The following is a 12,860-nucleotide window of genomic DNA, read 5'->3' on the forward strand; positions in this document are numbered from 1 at the left end:
ACAATTGATTTTTGATTACGTCACCCCTCCAGATATAACGCCATTTGTTTAACGTAGTCGCTGTTATATTCCATGATTGTACGTAATTTACGTCATGTTATGAAATATAACGCTTCTCATCCTTGTGAACATGGTCACGTGACAGCATTTTGACCAATCACACATTGGTATCTATATAGGTCATATAATATATATATAAGTAAATATATATTCTAATATACATACACACAACCACACACAATGTACATACATGTACAAATGTATCATGTTAACTGAACATTGAGAGAGAGGGGGGGGGGGGGATGAAGGCAAAGGAGATGGCAAGATAGATGTGTAATGAGACACAATTTCATATCTACAAAATGCTTTTATATGTTCATATTTATTGCAATTCGGCATATATGCGGGTGAGACACTGTCACACCCTACAATGAAACAATGAAGCAATGTAGAAATATTCATATTTCCTTTGAAATAATACCAGGCAGAGCAGTTCTCTGCACATGAAAAGAAAACAGAAATCTTGCAGTGCCATGACAAAGAATGTCCAACCTATCAACCACTGGATTTGCTTCAAGATACTGTGACAGCACATTCCAATGCCCAAGGGATCTACATTGTACACAGTCACAACTTCATGGTCGTGCCCTCTGCTCTTGTTGGTGTTGCACAAAGAAATACTTTCACTGCAATGCTAAAGCATACAGGAGACCACGATAATCTCACTCATCCACAACTTGTGAGGTACAGTATAATACCATGTATTTAAAGATTATAACATTAACAAGTATTTTTTTTATTACATTGTATATGTATAATGGATGTAATATCAGGGCACAACATAACTTTTGTATCTGGCCCTGAGATTTTGGGTGGCCTGAAATAATAGCAATATAAGTAACAATCCATTTTAAATCTTATTTACTCTAGCAGGCCATCAAAAGATACATTGTATGTCCCGACATCAATTTTTAGTAGCCCTGGGCCACCAGGCCACTGCTAATGTCTGGCACTGCATACAATTGTATATACTCAGACAATTGACGTGCAGATGAGGAATTTATCTCGAACATTAACACATAAAGAAATTGTGGCTGCTTTTATCACGTTTCAGTAGCAGTTCGTAGCACAGGTACACGCCAGCAACAATCAGCGAGACACCGAACTGCTAAATCATATCCCTCCATCAATAGAGCCACAGAGGCAAGACATAAGAGCGAGTGTGCGACACACATCTTTGGCTCAACAAGACTGACATTGATGCTCCACAACTGTGCAGAATTGGCAAACTCAAAATTCAGACAATGAAACAGAACATGCGTAAGTACAGTATATGCTCGATACATTGTATGTTGTGCAATGTATGTCCATATCAACACATTTAGCAGATAATAATACACTGTACAATGTATCTTACAAATCTGACACACTAGAAGTGGGTAGACATGGTAAAAAAAGTTGATTTAACATAATCTATGAAATATGCATGATAACAAGAGGTCCACAGTGAGGTATGTTCCTCCTATTAAAGCTACACGCAGAATTTTCTTGCAACTTTCTTGTAACTCTAACTACAGCGTGCACATCAATGTATACACTGGGCAACTACAATCGTAGTCAAGCAGATTTTCTTGCCTATATTACTATGACCTTACCATGTAATTTGGCTGCTTCTTAAAGGATGTGTAGCTCTGCCTGGAAGGAGAGCATGATTTAAAGTTTGTCTATTGATATGGATATCTTTCTCTCCCCCTTCAACTTGCATAGGATTCTTACATAAATAGTTTTAGATTCGAGTCTGAAAGTTGGAATTTCAAGCATTGTCAGTATACTTGTATTCTACTTGGTCCTGATGCACTTGAGTGGGTCAATATCCATGAAAATGAGTGCACAGACAAATCAGTAAGAGCTTACATGTATAACCGCACAATGTAATAATGTTTGCGTAAACAAAATTCATATGCATATTCATTATGTAATTAATAGGAAAACATATGCATGTCATTTTCTTTATGTTTCTTATTCATCATGCTTTCAACAGTGGGAAATATAAAACTTATTACATTACATTTGTACATTTGTAGTGTATATCTACTAATGAATTTCAACCTGACTGTATCACATCACGCATACCTCTAGTACAGACTTTCAAAGTCTGTACATTAAATCACTTTCAAATATATATCTTTTGTTTTGGATAAAATGGTTATAAATTACTAACAAGAGTTAATTCTAGGTTTGCTTGATGTCCTTGAAGCTTCCCAAATTCCTTTTTTTCAGTCTGGGCCTCCTCTCTGCAGCACATAGGGCAAGAAACAGAAAGCGAGATAATAAGAAAGACAGTGAAAAAGAGGGGAAAAAGAGTTACGAGTTACTGGGACGCAAGTAAACAAATTCTAGACTGAAGTGTATGCATTCATGTTTTTGCATTCATTACAATTCTACATACATAGGCACATGCGAGACACTGCCAAATCCTACAATGAAACAAAATACAAACACTTTCATTTTAATTCTCTGGTTCAAGTTCACTTCAAGGCTTAAATATGGTTGAACTCCAGCACGATGATTTTGACTATAATGTTCTTTTCTACTTTATGTTTCTGGAAGTGGTGAAGTGAAAAAAATATAGGGTTACACTTGTACGCTGAAGTTTTGTAACATTAAAGGGATCGTATATTTTTGATCAAGACCTAACCTCAGGTTTCTAACATTTTTTTGTGAGATAATGAGAAATCTCCTATGAAATGTGAAAGAGCATGTAATGCACAGATGAATTCAACCTTTATTTGATGAAAATTGGTTTTAAATGACCGAGATATCTAAAACAGAGCAATCCTAATAAAAGGTGAGATTACTTTGTTTTACTTTGTTTTTGAATTCCTCTTAGAATGGAATGCTCTGTACTATTTCATAAGTGGTCTCTTGGTATCTCAGAAAAGTTAAAAGCCAAATCCCCATCTCAACCAATGCTATACCATCACTTTCAGTATTGGTATGAGACAATTCTTCACTCCAGTTCATTAATGGCTTGGGCAAACGGCTTCTTTATTAAATACAGTGCACTGCCATTAGAACAAACACGGCTATAACGAAATTCCGGTTACAACCAAGTAAAAATTAGGGCCACAACGTTATTCACTCTATGTATTTTTATTGTCTATTTGTTTGGTTACTACAAAATTTTGATATAATAACGAAAGAAAACTGCCGGTCCCGAGGACTTCGTTATGACGGGAGTCCACTGTATACATATACTGTAAAATAACAAACAAACAAAAATGGTAAAAGGGTACAAGCATAATGTGTGAAAACATTTATGAGATAAAGACTATGAATGACAAGTAGCAATTACGATACAGGCGATTCCCGTTATCACAAAGTCCATGGACCTGCAGTTTTCTTTGCTTACATCAAAATTTTGTTATAGCCAACAATAAAATACTCAAGGATATCATATTTGAGACCTGATTTTGTTGTTGTTGTTGTGAGAATTTCATTATAACTGTGTTTGTCATAAGAGGAGTACACAAGCACAGCATTTTTTTTTTACAAGGTGTCTTTCAATCCTCAAATGATGTTAACATTTCTTTACCAAGATCTTTGGGCAATACTAAAGCAATCTATCATTAACAAACTCACATTTATGAAGTCTATCTCTTCCTGTGTTAGTGCTGCCCGCTGATATTTGGGATTAAGTTGATAGAATTCTAGTGCATCGCCCCGTCTAGAGCTGGCAGGCTTGATGCTAGAGGAGGAGCTTGGAGGCTGAGTGCTCCTGATAGCCACAGGTGGGGCCACTGCAGAGTGGAAAGTGAAAATGTGAACAAGATATTGGGTTAGTTGCGGCTCTCAATGACAACACACCATACTGTAAAACATACACAGTATTTGAATGCAGAACACAGTACTTGCTTGTGTACAGAGAATCACAAGTAATGACATTCAGTGTGAGTATTGTTGTCTGTTACTTATTCTTATTTTGTGAAAGGTGACATGATGACTAGTAGACTCTTGCAACTGCGAAACTGACATGCAAAAATGTCCAACAAGTAGCAACTTTCAAAAATATCTGTATGCAAAGATTTCAGCTTGTACAGTATTCAGGATGCAAGGGATGATGAGTCACTGAGCACTGTTTCATGAAAGTTGTCACCTCTGATGAGTTCTCAGTCTCTGACAATTTCAGTAAAATCCTTGGTTTTGATTGGCTGAGAAGCTCTGGCCACTGACTGTTACTATGGTATTAGTCAGGGCTGACAAGTTTCATGAAACGATGCCCAGGTATAACATGGCCAACAACTAATTTTACACCCCAGGCAGGGGATCATTGCCCCATCAGGCACATTGAGTCCAATGAACATTTAAGTATTTATGTACAATGCCACTTCAAATATGACTGCATTACTTGTAATACATACAGTAAGATCATGCCATCATGGCAAAAGTGTCAGAAAAATTGTAAGCAGAATAAAAAGAAAAGTTTGAACTTTTACATTAGTGTTGCAACCATGAATAGAAATGGGATTTGGTGATGATATTATTGCTTCAGAAGTTCTTACTAAATTTCTTTTCTGCATTGATCTCAACAAAAACATGTGACATTTAAAAGTTTCACCTTTCTGTCTTTGATGCATGATTTTGATGACACCTCCATGATTCTCTTTTTCTAATTTTACTCATTAAAGGCAGCTGGAACATAGGGTCAAATTGCACTTTGAACATTCAATGTTGCTGTCACATTGTGATTCATTAAACTGTCTTATATATTCATTTTTTATGTGATTCAATTACACCCTGGGGATCTTAGATGGTGTACATACCTCCTTGGTTTCCTCTGTATCTGAATTTTATCAGGGGTATGTGCGGCCTCACAGCCTGTTCAGAAATAAATACAAAAAGACAAGTGGTTTAGATCATGATCATGATCATCATAACCATCACCATCATCATCATCATCACCATCATTGTCATAATCTGTACAGTAGGGAAGGATAGTCCATTAGTCTCCTTGCCACACAAACTATCTAGAGTTCTTGTCTGCGTTTAGACAGAAAAATCCGTTTGTGCGGAGGAGTGTTTTATCATTTTTTGACTTTATTGGCTCTCCTCTGTATAAGATGAGGGGCTTCCTTGAAGCTAGATGCAGTCTCTGTGGAATACATCTGCAACAATTAGATACAGACCGATCTTTCTGTGCATGGATACCAGAACAAAAAATGTGACTCGGTCAAGAGGAACCTGGGAGAGCTACACTGAATTGACAGCCAGCGCATGCGCACACAGACATCTTAGCCGGTCAATGGATTTGAAATTTGTGCGCATGTGATGTGTGCGCATGCGCTGGCCGTCAATTTAGTGTAGCTCTCCCAGGATCCTCTCGACCGAGTCACATTAAGTCATCAATTCGAACAGAAAGGGACTATTGGCAGAACCAAACGTTGCACGTTACCTGTTGCCAACAGTACTTCAACTTCACCTGTAAGTCTTCTAGTCGAAGAAATTTTTCGATTTTAAGTTGATATTTATCCGCGATACTACCCCTGTCATGATCCTGAATGATACAGTCCGCAGCCCCATTACGCTACGCGTTTGGGGCTGCTGCTGGTCGCAGTTAATTTGTCAATGCCATGCATGTAAGAATTAAGATTACCCTGCAGTTGGCTGCACACACTTGATGAATTATATCGCTCTTCTCATGATGATAGTGGAGAGAAAACAAGTAAAGTTGCCAAACTGTCAAAGACAAAGTCTGTCTGAATATAAAAGGCAATGAACTCAGAGTCATTTTGTACTAGGAGCACAGAGCAGAACTCTAACGATGTTACGTAGTACTAGTATTAGTCACTAGAAGTATAGACACTACAAGGGTCAGGGATCCTGACCTTGCAGGAATCTGAACGTATCGGACTGAGCAGCTTCCGACGTTGTTGTCCTCGAGTTGTAGAAGAGTATATGAGGAAAAGCTCCTTCATCGCAACATCATACATACTGGTAAAATCCCGGGATCACGAAGGCTGCCCAATTAAGTAGCATGTTGACCAGCTTGACTAATTGAGACTTCAAGTTTCGGAGAAAACTGAAAAATGCTAATAGAAACTCTTACCTGGATTGCCCTGGTGACCGACATGATGGAATTCTTGCTATGTACTCCAGCAATGTCTTCGTTCTACCGGTGATGGCGGCATTTAATTGCTAATCGTGTCTCACTCGCACAATACATTGTACATACTATGTTCGTAATATTTTCTGTGGTCTGACTTGACAAAAAAAGATTCTCGTTTACAAAGTGAATCGAAATTGATCTCAGTCATGCATGACATTCTGGAAAGTGCAAACTTTGACTTTTTTGTTTTGACCACATTAACAGAACTTTGAATATGACGGAAGACTTAAAGGCATAAAGTGCAAAACATGAGCAGAAGATCAACGCTCAGTGGAAAGAAGAATATTGTCACGATTGTAGATAGATAGACAGATGATACATAGATAAGGGGAAATGAGTATACTCAGCTTTTAATATATAAGTTTCAAGTTTCAAGTTTATTCAAAGTTTCCACAATACAAAAATTACATAACATGAAACGAGCCCTGTTAAGATGTCAGAGAAAAGCAAAACATTAAAACGTTTACTTTTATTTCACGTAATGATTGTTTCCACTCTCATAGATTAATTTATGATCAATTTGAATTTTAATTGGGCCTACAGGATCTGGGTGTCACGTTCGACAACCAGCTGAAATTCTCAACTCACGTAGATAACATCACGGCAAGCTCAAATCGTATTGTCAAACGATCATTGTCTTCCCTAGATCAACGATCTTTCATCCAACTCTACAATTAAATCTGTAGTACGCCCATCACTGGAATGTTGCTCCCAGATATGGCACCCTTGCTTGAAAAGGGATACACAAAAGATAGAGAAGGTCCAAAGACGAATGGAATAATCTCACGGATTATGTGGTAAACAGTACATCACTCAACTCTTTCAAATCTAACTTGGAGAAAGCATGGAAGTAAAAAAAGGACAAATATAACCCCGAACAGCAATTTTCATGCCCACGTTCTCACTAAACCGCACAGCACAGAATCCATAATGGACTACTAGTAGTAGCAGAGGGGCAAATAAGTTCTGTATAACTTTAATGCCCACAACCAGGTATTTTAAACAGGTATGTACATTTTGGAAATAAATATCTTTATTATGTCTTACCTTCCAGCCTTGAATTAATACTCAAAGATAAAAAAAAAAGTTAATGTTAAAGGGAAGATAAACCCCAAAAGCAATGTGGATTGAGTGAAAGCAGCAACATTAGTAGAACACATCAGTGAAAGTTTGAGGAAAATCGGACAATCGATGCAAAAGTTATGAATTTTTAAAGTTTTGGTGTTGGAACCGCTGGATGAGGAGACTACTAGAGGTTATGACGTATGAGTGGACAACAATACCAAGAAAATATAAAGAAAATTCTACAAAAATCCATTTTTCATGAAAATTACAAATTCCATCAACTTGATATTGACATATGTTAAGGGTAGCAATTATTCCCCCTGCTTTCTGAAAGAGGTTGGTCCATTGCTCTTTCATAATTCTAGAAAAGAGAATTTTTGTTGAATTTCCTTTATATTTTCTTTGTATTGTTGTCCACTCATACGTCATATCCTCTAGTAGTCTCCTCATCCAGCGGTTCCAACACCAAAACTTTAAAAATTCATAACTTTTGCATCGATTGTCCGATTTTCCTCAAACTTTCACTGATGTGTTCTACTAATGTTGCTGCTTTCACTCAATCCACATTGCTCTCGGGGTTTATCTTCCCTTTAATTTGCAACTTGCATTTTGTTAATTTTCAGCGACAGAAGGAAACAAACATGTATATGTAAAATAAAATAAAAATCACCACTATATACACTATACTACAGTGAATAAACATTTTTTATTTTTATGATAATCATGTATCGCAGATTATTAATGTCGTATGCGCGACAACTCTCCAGGCAAGCCTAGCACTATAGTGTCTTGCAAGTAAACACACTATATAGGCCTACTAGACCTAGGCCTATGCTTTTTGTCGAGTCGTCAGCAAAGTAAGAAATTGCAAATAGATTTATCTAAAGAATTATTAATTAAAGATTATATATCAACTTGTTGTACGTATTTGATTTCAGTGCATATTTTCATTTCATGACATAAGAGACACAATTTGACAAAATTACAAATCATAAAGAAAAAAAAAAAAACACACAACAATCAATGAGGGTCCCCCACATGGGTATTGCTGGAGGCGACTCGGTCACATAAAGAACTAAAAAGAAAAAAACAACATCAAAACCCCCACAAGTACAAACAAAAGAATACAAACTAAAGTTACGGGTTGGCTGCAAATCGTTTACTTTCCCTTGAGTGTCGACTGCACAAAGACACATTGTTGCGGAAAGCTATTTGGATCTTTAGGATGAGCGATATTGATCAACAGTTATATACCGACCGTGCTTTGTGTATAGGCCTTTTTTCCCACGCACGGGAAAAGCAACGGAAAACATCATCCCTCCCCGCTCGCGATTTTTTTTTCCGTAACCCTAACGCGTCGAAATTGCCAATTGTGTCACTTGAGCAAAGACTATCAGTGTACAAGTTAGTTTTTGTACGCATGTGCGTGGACTCTGCAGTTAGGCGTTGAGTTCGTACTGTTACACGGTATGTACAGAGTACCATTGGCATGGTCGTCTGCATGCTAACCACAGAATCAGATTTCAACGTGAGAATGGGACGCCGTCCTTCAAGCAGAAACATAACAACGGGTTTGTGTGTATGGGTGTGTGTGTGTGTGTGTTTCCACTTCACGTGTCATGTCATCGCCCTCGCGTTCGGCTTTGCCTTAGGTGGTATTTCTGTAGTTTTGTTCGCCGTCTGCTGTCACTTTTCCTGTGTCTCGCGAGACTTGCGTTACTATAGGATCATCGTTGTAGGTCCATGCTAGGATGCATGCAAACTCGACGTCGTCATCAATGTCTTGCAAAAAGTAAATTGGAGATCTAATTGAAGCTTGGAATAAATCCTAATCAAAGTATTATGTATACGTAGCGACACGTAGCGGTATATAGGTTAGTGAAGCAACCTTCTTTGTCAAATTTGTAATCTGCTATTTACATGTAGATTAAACGTCTGTCTATCTTTTCATTTTACTCATGTTTGTATTCCCACATACACTATAATCTTGTATATCTTTTGTGTCATGTGTAATCTTTGAGTATTGTATTCACTGGTTTGTTATATTGTTATTTATACTCTTTGTTTGCTACTCTCATACCCCGAGAGGGGGTCGAAAGAGTCAATAAAATTCACAAAATTCACAAATATTTAGGTCTGCAGCGATTGCTATTGTTAACATTCATCATGTTTATTAAGCCCCACAAAATCAGATTCGAAGAGGGCATTTGTTCTTTGGTAACTGGATGAACTCCTGGGTTAATTTGGGTTTATCCTCCAACTTCACAATGATTCATTGATTCATTTCCCCAGTCCATACATGTGCAAAATTGCTCTAGTATCACGGTTTGAATTGCTCTATCAATAATTTTTTTGATGTTCACTTTATCATTGCCAACCCTATAGTCCTTCTTATCACCTACCATCGTCACCTCTACCACCACGACCATCACTGAAGGAAACCAAAAACCCAAAAAGAAATGTGGATTGAGTGAAAGCAGCAACATTAGTAGAACATATCAGTGAAAGTTTAAGGAAAATCGGGCAATTGATGCAAAAGTTATGAATTTTTTAAGTTTGGATGTTGGAACCACTGGATGCATGACATCATGTGTGGGCAATAATATAAAGAAAATATAAAGAAAACAAACATGTTTTCACTTTTCTTGAGTAATGGAAGAGCATTTGATTAACCACTTTCAGAAAGTAGGGGGAATGATACCCTTAACATAAGTCAGTATCAGTTAAGTTGATGGAATGTATAATCTTATTGATTTTTTTGTGTGTGTGTGGAATTCTCTTCATATTTTCTTTACATTGTTGCCCATCATGGTCTCTAGTAGTCTCTTTATTCAGTGATTACAACACAAAAAATATAAAAACGAAAAACTTTGCATCGATTGTCCGATTTTTCCTCAACTTTCACTGATGTATAATGCTAATGTTGCTGCGTTCACTCAATCCATATTGGTCCTTGGGTTTTGGTTTCCTTTAATATCAACCAATCATCACTACCATCATTGCTTTTATTAGATTACCATGCACAACCATAAACATCATTACTATCATTTCACAACTGGATATCATCTTATCACCACGATTATCACTCGTATTACCATCGTATACATATCACCACAAGCAATATATCTTCCACCACTATCAATACTTTTTTCCATGTCATCAATCCATCAACAACATCTTCACGAAATCTCTTTCAAAGTTTTCAGCATCATCATCATTATCATAAGTCTAAATAAGCATTGCGACTGACAATATATTCATACTCGATCCCTCCCTTCAATGCGCACATGGCCTATAGCACCCGTAATTGAAATGATGAAGAGAAACGATTGAATATTAAAACACTGATTTGTTTGTTTGTTTGTTTGTTTGTTTGTTTGTTTGTTTGTTTGTAAGAACACTAGCCGCATTCACACGTACAAAATGGCTGGTTACCGAGCGCGCTCCAAAACTCGAGAGTTCTTGTTATACACGCAACTTTTTATAAACTTCATGATCGATATATTATAGAAACAAACACCTGGCTTTAACTGGTATCAGATTCCCAGGTGGGTTCATGACTTTAAATGTGTATAAACCATTTGTTGTCGCCTGACACCCAAAGGGAAGCCATGCGTGATTTGTTGTCTCGAAGTCGTGCAGTATCGTACACATAAAAAGCGATGAGATATTAGAGCTGTGATAGAAGTTTACCAGTATATATGAAGTTTATCAATATCAGCATAGCCATATGTTTACTATGTGAGAGAGAGAGAAAAAAAAAATCAAACCCACAGCTCCGATTCTCAAGTAAAACACATTTGTAGAAGAGATTTGAAACGATCGTTTTATAGTGTGTTATTTGGCACAAAATAATTTCACTTAATTTTAATAATATTAATCGATAACCAAATGAAAATCAATTTGCCGATATTAGCCAAATTTAAGATCTTTTCATTAAGTTGGAGCAACGAGCATTAGTTCAGAGTCATAGAGGCTACTTTCGAGTTTTTATGAAATACATTCATAGGAAACTGATAACTATAAGTTTGAACGATGATAGCGCCCAAAATATCATGGTTACAGTTCGTTATTGAGAAGGTTCGTTATTCACAAGGTTCTTTATTCCGAAGGTTCCTTATGGACCCTATTTCATTGTCGGAATAACGAACCCTATTTTATTTTCGGATTGGCGAACCTTCGGAATAACGAAACCTATTTCATTTTCGAATAAACGAGCCTTCAGAAAGCGAACCCTATTTTTTCGGATAAACGAAACTTCGGAATAACTAACCTGCGAAATAACGCCACAAATGTTCGGATTAACATACCCTTTTTGATTTTTGGATTAACGAACCTTCGGAATAACGAATATCCGAAACACACAAATTCCCTATACTTAAAGGTTTGTTGACCCTAGATTCAAGAAAGGTTCGTTAATCCGAACATTTGTGACGTTATTCCGAAGGTTCGTTAGTCCGAAAAATAAAATAGGGTTTCTATTCCAAAGGCTCGTTTATTCGAAAATGAAATAGGGTTTGTTATTCCGAAGGTTCGTTAATCCAAAAATCAAACAGGGTTCTGGAATGGGTCATAAGACTTTCTTTGTTCAAAAGTTATCTGGATGTCTATAACGTCCAAACGTTTTTCTGTCGGTCCTTAAAAAAATTAGAAAGGTTTCTTGTTATTCTTAATGAAAAAAAAAACACGTTTTTATAACATCCAATTAAAACGTTTTGAATACGTCGAAAACCTTCCAAAAAATGATGTTCTGAAAACGTTTTGACAAAACGTCCAAATAACGAACTTGGAACGTTTCAAGAACGTTTAGAAACGTCCAAATGTCAGCTAGGACCCACATTTGTATCATGGTTGTACCTTGAGGTACTCACATGCGCTTTATTAGACCTTAACCGCCCACGATCTAAAAATGACGTCAAAATCACGTCCATTTTCCTTGTTTACATAGTTTTCGTGAAAAAGGCGTCTTTCAGACGTCTTCCTTTTTTTCTTTTCCAATATACATCCAAAAGGCATGAATTAACGTGTAGATGACGTGCTCATGACGTTATTTTGACGTAAATCTTGTTTTTAGAATTGTGATTTACACGTCATTTAGACGAATCTAATGACCACCAATGACATCTTTGGGACAACTTCCATTTGAGCAAAAATACGACATATTGACGTCAGTTTGAAAAATACAACATATTCACGTCAGTTTGAAACGTTTATATGATGTCAAGTATCTGTGTTTATTTTCGTCTATAAGACTTTAAATTAGTAATCTACACGTCTTTACAACGTCTTCGTATAACCAACCAGGCGTCAGAAAGACGTCACAAATATGACGTCTTTTAGATATCTTCAAACAACAATACGACTTATTGGCGTCAGTTTGAGACGTCTAAATAGCGTCTGTTTTCTTTGCTTATTTACCGCAAACAAACGACAGTTATTACGCCTTTCTAAAGTCTAGATAATGACGTCTCTCTATGCCTTCCATTTGAGCAAAAAAAAAAAAAAATCTTATTTTTGACAGTTGACTGACGTGAAATTGTCGTCGTTCTGACGACAGTATATATGTCGCATACTGATATAACTCCATAAAATTATAATTCGTAGACCTTATTATATGAAGTCACGAAGA

The 12,860-nt window shown here is 36.8% G+C and overlaps 1 protein-coding gene across 2 annotated transcripts; it reads right to left on the minus strand.

Annotated features, from left to right (window-relative positions):
- Window positions 1–363: 363 nt before the first annotated feature.
- LOC140230783 (alpha-ketoglutarate dehydrogenase component 4-like) lies at window positions 364–6,161 on the minus strand. Of its 2 annotated transcripts, none has more exons than XM_072310922.1 (4): window positions 6,107–6,161; window positions 4,824–4,878; window positions 3,643–3,800; window positions 364–2,294 (listed from the first exon to the last, which is right to left on the minus strand). In XM_072310922.1, exons 1-4 carry the CDS (start codon window positions 6,128–6,130, stop codon window positions 2,277–2,279), a joined length of 255 nt encoding a protein of 84 aa, XP_072167023.1. In that variant the 5' UTR covers window positions 6,131–6,161; the 3' UTR covers window positions 364–2,276. The 2 variants fall into 2 exon arrangements, with proteins under 2 accessions (XP_072167023.1, XP_072167022.1); XM_072310921.1 differs by lacking the exon at window positions 6,107–6,161 and adding an exon at window positions 5,886–5,979.
- Window positions 6,162–12,860: the final 6,699 nt, after the last annotated feature.

Source organism: Diadema setosum, chromosome 7 (assembly GCF_964275005.1).
Source record: "Diadema setosum chromosome 7, eeDiaSeto1, whole genome shotgun sequence".
NCBI classification, from domain to species: Eukaryota; Metazoa; Echinodermata; class Echinoidea; order Diadematoida; family Diadematidae; genus Diadema; species Diadema setosum.